Source organism: Belonocnema kinseyi, chromosome 4 (genome assembly GCF_010883055.1).
Source record: "Belonocnema kinseyi isolate 2016_QV_RU_SX_M_011 chromosome 4, B_treatae_v1, whole genome shotgun sequence".
Taxonomy (NCBI): Eukaryota; Metazoa; Arthropoda; class Insecta; order Hymenoptera; family Cynipidae; genus Belonocnema; species Belonocnema kinseyi.
Window position 1 is genome coordinate 84,145,660 of NC_046660.1, and position 8,439 is coordinate 84,154,098.

At 26.8% G+C, this 8,439-nt stretch overlaps 1 protein-coding gene across 1 annotated transcript in view; it reads right to left on the bottom strand.

Annotated features, from left to right (window-relative positions):
• Positions 1-8,035, bottom strand: part of LOC117171179 (vacuolar protein sorting-associated protein 8 homolog) — a 33,618-nt gene extending 25,583 nt beyond the window's left edge. The window contains exons 1-3 of the mRNA XM_033358243.1: positions 7,943-8,035; positions 5,054-5,329; positions 4,682-4,975 (exon numbers count right to left, since the gene is read on the bottom strand). Coding sequence (XP_033214134.1) covers positions 4,682-4,975; positions 5,054-5,329; positions 7,943-8,023 — 651 coding nt within the window. The 5' untranslated portion in view covers positions 8,024-8,035. The remainder of the gene's footprint in view (positions 1-4,681; positions 4,976-5,053; positions 5,330-7,942) is intronic.
• Positions 8,036-8,439: the final 404 nt, after the last annotated feature.

The following is an 8,439-nucleotide window of genomic DNA, read 5'->3' on the forward strand; positions in this document are numbered from 1 at the left end:
GAGCTCCAAGGAGATTATGTTGAAAAATAAAAAAAAATTTACCCAAAAAAAATTGTTTTTATACTTCATTCTAAGGACTTATTGAACTACCCTCGTACTCAACTAAAAAATAGGTTTTTAAAAATGAAACTTTGAAATTCGTCAAACTAAATGCTATTTTAGTCGCTTTGATAGATTTTAAACTTTTTCTGAAAATTTTTGTTGAAACACACACGATATACATCTGGTAAGGGTACATTTTCATAGATTTCTGAAAGCTGAACAATTTTGAACTATGAAGTGCTATTCATATTTTGCTTCGCTTTCGAGAAAAATATGATTTCGAATCTGTAAAAATGATAATTCTTCCTTTTTTAGAGATAAACACCAATTTTTCTTTACTTCAAGAATCAGGGACCTTAATAATCTCATTGATCATGTTCTTTAAATACTCAGTGATTAACAAAAAAATCTGTTAAAATAAAATCTTAAAGTTCGTTGAACTAAACGTTATGTTAGTCGATTTTTATTGATTTTTTCAATATTTTTAGAAAAATGTATTTAATTAAACAATATAAATATCTGGAAAAGGTACAATTTAATAGATTTTAGGAAGCTGAACAGTTTAGAACTATGAACTGTAATCCATATTTTGCTTCGTTTTCGAGAAAAATAAAATTTTGAATAACGGTAAAAATGATATTTCTTCAATTTTAGAGATAAAAACCAATTTTTCTTTACTTTGAAGTTCAGGAACCTTGACAAGCTCATGAAGCATATTCTTTACACAACCAGTGAACTAAGAACAAACGTTTTCAAAGATGAAATGTTAAGGTTTGTTAAACTAAATACTATTTTAGTCGACTTTTACCGTTTTCTTCTATATTTTTTGGAACATTTATTGAATTATACAACATAAACATCTGGAAAGCGTAGAATTTAATAGATTTCAGGTAGCTGCACAATTTTGAACTACGAGCTGCTGAGAAAAATTACATTTTTATTGTTAAAAATCAAAAATTATTATTTTTTAAACGCGTCATACAATTTTTTTTCTTTCCTTGTCCAAAATAACCGGGGAACGTAAAAATTGGACATTTTACGAATATTATTTTTTTTCTCCAAAAAAAGACTTAAGAGAAGTCGCTATCTATCAGAATTATTGCAGATATATTTCAGGAACATGAATATTAGGTTTAAGATTCAAGTTAATTGTTATAAGCTATTAATATAAACAATTACTTTCATACGATGCTCAACCATAACAAAAAACTTTATCTTTAACTTTTATTGAGAATGGAAAATAACCATTAGTTAACAATTACCACTATTATAAATATTCAAATAAACAAATTGTGTTATTTTATTATTTTCGAGGATGTTTTTCTCATCAAGCAAATTTTAAATTAATTCTAAATTGTAATAAATAGCTGCAAAAAATAGAAATGTTAAATATGTTTATTGTTAATAACAGTATTATAAACAAATACATTTTTGTAGTGTTTTCCATTGAAAGAGATTATTTTTTCTGCTAAATCATGTTGCAGTTTTCAAGTGGTTATAATTCATAAAGAAAATGTGGTAATAACTCGCTATTGTTATTAACAATGTTTTAAATAAACAGTCATCTTATTCAGACGCAAACTTGCTATAGACGACTGTTTATTAAAAATATTGTAAATAACAATAATAGCGAGTTTTTGCCACACTTTCTTGATGAATTATAACCACTTAGAAAACTGCAACATGATTTAGCAGAAAAATAAATCTCTTTCGATGGAAAAGGCTAATTTTTTATTTGTTTATAATATTGTTGCTGACAATAATAATACTTAACATTTATAGTTTTGCAGCTATTTATTATGATTTAGAATTAATTTAAAATTTAATTGATGAGAAAAACAACTTCGAACAAAAATAAAATAATGCAATTTGTTTATTAGCATATTTATAATAGTGGTAATTGTTAAATAATGGTTATTTTCCATTCTTAATACTATTTCTACGAGATATTTTGGTATTTTTAATCAAGATAAAGTTTTTTGTTGTGGTTGAGCACCGTATGATCACAGAGTGAAATTAAAAAATTGGGTCTAATGACGTTCTGCAGGATTTAATTATGAGCATTTAAAAAACCAAAATTGGTCAAGAATTGTAGTCTGTAGTTGATTTTGAACAGTAAATTCCCGATTCCTCCCACGGTACAACGTGACAATCTTTTTAGATCACTGAAATTTTTTTAAATAGACCTTTTTATTCTAGGCATCGGCAGTGCGCACGTGCCGAGTTTTTACGTGAATTGCGTATTTCTCGAGCAGTTTTTTGTCGAAATGTATGGAAAATATTGTTAATAAAAACAAAAAATTAATTTGTAAATCACAGAGATTTTTAAGGTAGAACATTTTTAAGTCTATTTAAAAAAAACGGCGAAAAAAGTGCAAAGTGTGCGGCGACCAAGGCCATTATTTACATCTGTTGGCACCTGTCATCTTCTAAAAAATGCTTTAAAATTCGGCGAAACTCACGGAAGATGATGTTCCAGGTGCAAAATTAGTGCACGAATCAGTAAAAGAGCACAGTATTGAGCAGCTGAAACGATGGCCTAAATGTAGAAAACTACCATTAAAAGGAAAAAACGTGATTTAGTGGAAGGGTTAGTTGAGGTTTTGTATGGCAGGTATAAATATTTTCTTTTATACAAGATTTGCAGTTCAGATTTTTTTTTGAGTAAATATTTAATATTCATACAAATATAAAATAACACAATATTACATTTTCTGCTTTTTTCAAGTTTAGACAATAAAAAGTCATTTGTTAGTGATTTCCTGGTATAAGGAATGTACTAACAAATTTTCCTTCTTTCATAAAAACTGGTTATAAATACAGAAATATTATAGTTTTGCGTGCTCAAGTGAAAGTATTAAATAGATTTTATTTTTACTAAAACATTTAGGAGTTTCGAAACTCCGATAACAATGCTTCATTTAATATGTAAGTAAATGTTAGCAAAGAAAGAAAATATAAATAACTGCCAAACACAACCTCAACTAACCTTTCTACTAAATCATTTTTTTCCTTTTAAAGATCGTTTCCTACATTTCAGCCATCGTTTAAGCTGTTCAACGTTGTGCTCTTCCAGCGATTTTTGCAATAATTTTGCTCCTGGAACATCATCTTCCGTGATTTTTGCCGGATTTTGAAACATTTTTTTGAAGACGACAGATGTCAACAAATGTAAATAAAGGGCTTGCTCGCCACACTTTTCGCACTTTTTTCGCCGTTTTTTGTGAATACACTTAAAAATGTGTTGCCTTTAAACTCTAATTTATTTACACATTTATTTTTCGTTGTTATTTTTATTTACGATATTTTCCATACATTTCGACACAAAACTGTTTGAAAAATACGAAAATGACGTAAAATTCTGGCACGTGCGAACTGTCGACGTCTAGAATAAAAAGGTCTATATTTGAAATCATTGAAATTTTGGTGGAATGTTTAAAAACCTTAAAATCTTTCTGAAATCATTCAAGTATTATGGAATGTTTAAAATCATTGTCAAAAACTCTGAAATCTTTGTGAAATCCTTGAAATCTTATGTACACTAAAGTAAAGTGGTCAATAGGTTGGGCCGCAAACACCAAATTTTTAAATTGTGTGTATGTCTGGCAAAAATCTTTTTTGACATATCAAAATGAGTAATCATGATTTTTTCATATTTTTAAAACGATATATTTAGTTAGCAGAAACTTTTTGAAGTTTGAAACTTTGAAAACAGTGATTATCTCTATATATCTCAATTTTCGGTTACCATTTCTTCATCGAATTAGTTTTTACTGTACGAATTCATTTATTTTGATGTAACAATTTTCAAAAACTTTTAGTCTAAAAAAAATTCTGGTGATGGATGTAGTTACGTAGAATATAATTTTTATTTAAAAATCGAAGTTTTGAAGATAATCAAAAATAGTAAAAAATTATTAATTTTTTTATTATCATTTTCAAAGGTCCTTTAGGACTTAAAATACATATAAGTTTGAAAACAAAAGTTCTGGATTAATGTAAAAGTAAGCAAAGGGCTGCAAAACTTGAGTAAAATTTAAATAATGTACAAATTAATACGAAATAACAGCGATAGTTCACGACACAAATTCTTTTTGAAGCTGGAAACATATTATTTTACTAAATGATAAGCAAAACTCGAAATTATAATTATTTTGACTTTTCCTTCTGAACGTATATGTATTTTTATGTCCTAAAAGACTCCTGAAAAGCATAATACAGAAAAGTATAAATTTCTAACATTTTTTATTATCTACGAAACCTCTATTTTGAAATAGAAATTATATTCTAGGTAACTAGATTCATCACCAGCATTTTCTTTTGCAATAAAAATGTTTGAAAATCTTTTGTTAGATCAAAATAAATGAATTCGTACAGTAAAAACTAATTTGATGAAGAAATGGTGACCGAACATTGAAATATATCGAAAAAATCAATGTTTTCAAAGTTTCAAACTTCAGAAAGTTTCTGCTAACTGAAGATATTGTTTTAAAGATCTGGAAAAAAATCATGAAGACTCATTTTGATAAGTAGAAAAAGATTGTTGCTAGCCATAATCAAAATTCAATAATTTTGTTTTTTCGGCCGACCTTAGCGGACAATCCCTCGGATAGAAGATTTTCATAACATGAGTTCTTACTTTGACATGAAGAACAGCAGTTCCAGGTGGATGAACATCTGTAAGGGTCCTTAGTACCTTTCCATTGGAACTGTCTATCATAAGAATATATCCTCTAGCAAAACCAGCCAATAATCGACTCCCATCATGGTTAAAACATAAAGCGGAAACAGATCCTTGATGTCTAGCTTCTTGATCACACCACCTTAAAGTCTGAGTCGAATCAAAACCCAAAACGAGACCGTGACTAGTTCCTATAACTAACATATTTGCACCAGCTGCTACTGCACTTGCTAATCCTGCATTGATCCTTTCCTACAGAAAATTAATATTCTATTTATTGGAGAATTTGTTTTGAGCAAAAGAAATAATTGAAAAGAAATTATTTCTTACGGAAGCAGAAGTGATTTGAGCACATATTCCTTTGAGAATTATGTGTCTTAATATTGCCCCTGATGCAGGTGTCTGTGTGTACCTCTGCCTATTTAGAGAATTTAGTGATAAGAGACTGCCCACACTTGCAGTTTCGCTACCTCCTAATTTATCCAGAGATGCTGCGCCGATATCGTCATCCGTTCCGGAAAGCGAAGCCCCATCCGGTTCAGTGAGGATGCTTTCTAAGGAGGGTAATTCCTCCACAACTGGTATCGCATATTCCGCATCATCGAGCTCAAAAATTAAAATTTAAACTGAGATTAAATTAACAGTTTCATGGAGCAAATATTTTTATTTTCTTAAAAAGTTTTTGTAACGAGATCTTGCATACATTGTTGTCAAAAACCTGATTGGTTGCGATACTGTGAGAATATGACTTTTCGTGGTTATTTTTCAGTTTGTTCTTGACTGAGTTTTCAAAAAATCAACAACAAAAAATGTATATTTTTTAAGATATCGAAAAAGAAGCTTTTTACAAATGTTGTAAAGTTTCAAGGAAATAAACAAAATTTTCTTAAGATTCCTGGGAAAATTTTTAATGACTCTCATTTTGAAAAATAAATTTAAGAGAAAAAGATTTAAAAACTATTAAAATAATTTCCTAGAATTTCGAAACAGAATGTATAAAATTTTAAAGAACCATTTTTAATTTTTGCAATGTTATAAAATTTGAGAGGAAATGCGTGTATTTAAGAGATTTTAGAGAATATATTTTATTTTGCAGGATTTAGGACAAATTGTTAGGACAAATGTGTACCATTAAAAATATACAGAATTTTTGAAAAATTAATGTGAAGAAAATATTTTCAAATATTTTAAAACATTAAAGAATGAGAAAGATTTTAAAGCAACTTCTTTAATTTTGCAAAATTAAAAAAATGAAAGGATTTAAACAAAATATTTAGACGTTTAAAAATAATTTTAATTTTGAAAAGATTTCACATTTAAGACAAAACGTATATTTAAAAGATTTCTAAATAAAATTTTGAGACTTTTTTTAAAACTTTAAATGGTTTCAAAATAATAAAAAAAGTGTAAGATTCCCGGGAAATTTTTTATTGTTTTTTATTTCGAAAAATTAATTTTAAGAGAGTATTTAAAAAGATTTCAAAACATTTCTAAAGATTTCTAAAAATATCGATAAAGAACCTGAAAAATTCTAAGGTAATTTTTTAAATGTTGCATATATATTTGATGAATGGCAGTTTGTATGTCAGTTTGGTTTTATTTTGCCGAATTAAAAAATAAATTGACTAAAATTGCAAATCATTGGAACAAATATTAAAAATGTTAAGAAATATTTTTAAAAATAATTTTAAATTTGATAAGCTTTGAAAAAATTAAAAACAAAATGTAGATTTTTAAAGACTTCAAAATAAAATTGTAAAGGTTTCGAAGGATTTTGAAAGCTTTTAAGAATAAAAAAATATTTATTAAGAATCCTGAGAAAGTTTTAAATGAATTTAATTTAAAAAAATGAATTTTGAGAGAAAAGTTAAAAAGATATTTTAACATCAAAAGATTTTTTAAAATGGGACGACTGAACACCCCAAAAAATTAAATTCTTGACCCAGAAAAATGTCTGAAAAAGAAAATATTATAAATATCAAATTCCCGAATCTAAAACATAAAAGATTGTTTAAATAATAAAATAAAAAATTTGTTCACAAAAAATGTGTTTGCAAAATAAAATTACTTTATTTGATTCATTATCTTATTATTTACCAATTATTTAATTGTTTAGTTTCGTTAATTTCATACCTAGGGAATTTCCTTGTGTTGGTAATTTTACAATGTCGGATATTTTATAATGTCGAACGAAGTCTGTATCTATTTAAGGTATTATTTTCTATTGTTGAAGATTATTTAAAAGTTTATGAGTAATTCGAGTCAGTTTAAAAGATATTTAGGAATTTTATTATTTCTGAAGAGATTGCAAATGTTTTAAAAACTTGATAGATTTCTGAAAATTTATAAATTATTTTTAAATTTCTTGCAAATTTTTAAATCACCTAATTATATTTTAAACTGACTTCTAGATTCTTTTTCGACATGTCTGAAATCTTCAAAAATCTTTTCTAATTTTCTCAATAATTTTAGAAATATTATATGTATGTAACCTTAAAAACAAACTGATCATATTTTACTAAAATCGATTTTAAGCTAGAATTTAAGTATTTAAAACTCATAGACCATGCTTCGAAAATATAATTGATTCTTAAAATAAAATGAGCATAAGGCAAAAAATGTTAAAGTTTAGAGAGCGCAAAATTCATTTAAATGGTCTGAGATCCTTTGAAAATAATCGAATTAATAAACAGATCTATACCGATATTTATGGATAAATAAATTTACTTATGTGGTGTATTGTATATAATTTTGTTCTTAAATTGATCCTTACCCATATTTAATAAATATTCTACACGGAATGTAAATAAAAGTACGCTTTTGGAATTCTAATCACCTAAGTAAGCTCTTCCTTGACGTTTTTAAATATTAAAAAGTAAATAAGTAAAGTAGAAAATCCGGATATTCCAATAAAAAAGATCACCTTCGAGATAAATTGAGGTTATTACCGCAATATTACTTATTAGTAACCCGCACCATATTTTTTAAATAAGATATACCATAAACTAATAAAAATACACTTTCTGATCAAAATGGTTAGATTTCAAGCAATAAATACGCCGGTATAAGGAAAGACATTTAGAATAAAATCGAAAAAATAGAATTTAACCTAAAAATGGTCCGAATAATTAGACATTAGGAGGCGAGTTTTTTACTTTATCTGTATATTAAACATCAAATAAGATCGGAAACTGTATAGAATTAATTTTTTCTACGTACCTCTTCAATTTCTATATTAATTGCATCTATTGTAAGATTTTCGAGAGATCCAACATCCGCCTCCGATCCATTTTCGGCCATTTTTATTCCACCTGTCATTGACAGCTCACAGGGCTCACAGCTGATAACTCGTAAACATTCTTCAAGCTGTCAAATTTGACATTTTAAGCGATCTTTTGAAAAAGACGCGTGATAAAATTAAATTCAATACCAAAATAATTTAATTTCTATGCTATTATACATATATATATATATATATTTATTTAAATATGATATAATATTAATTTTATATAATATGGTGCAAATATATGCATATGCATATATAATATGGTGTAAAATTTGTTGAGATCCCGTGAAATTGGTTAAAATCGTTAGAATTCTGTAAAATATTATGGTCACGTGAGGCAGTCTGTAAAATATATATATGCATATGATATTATAATAATATCATTAAATATGATCAGAAAGTGTATTTTTATTAGTTTATGGTATATTAG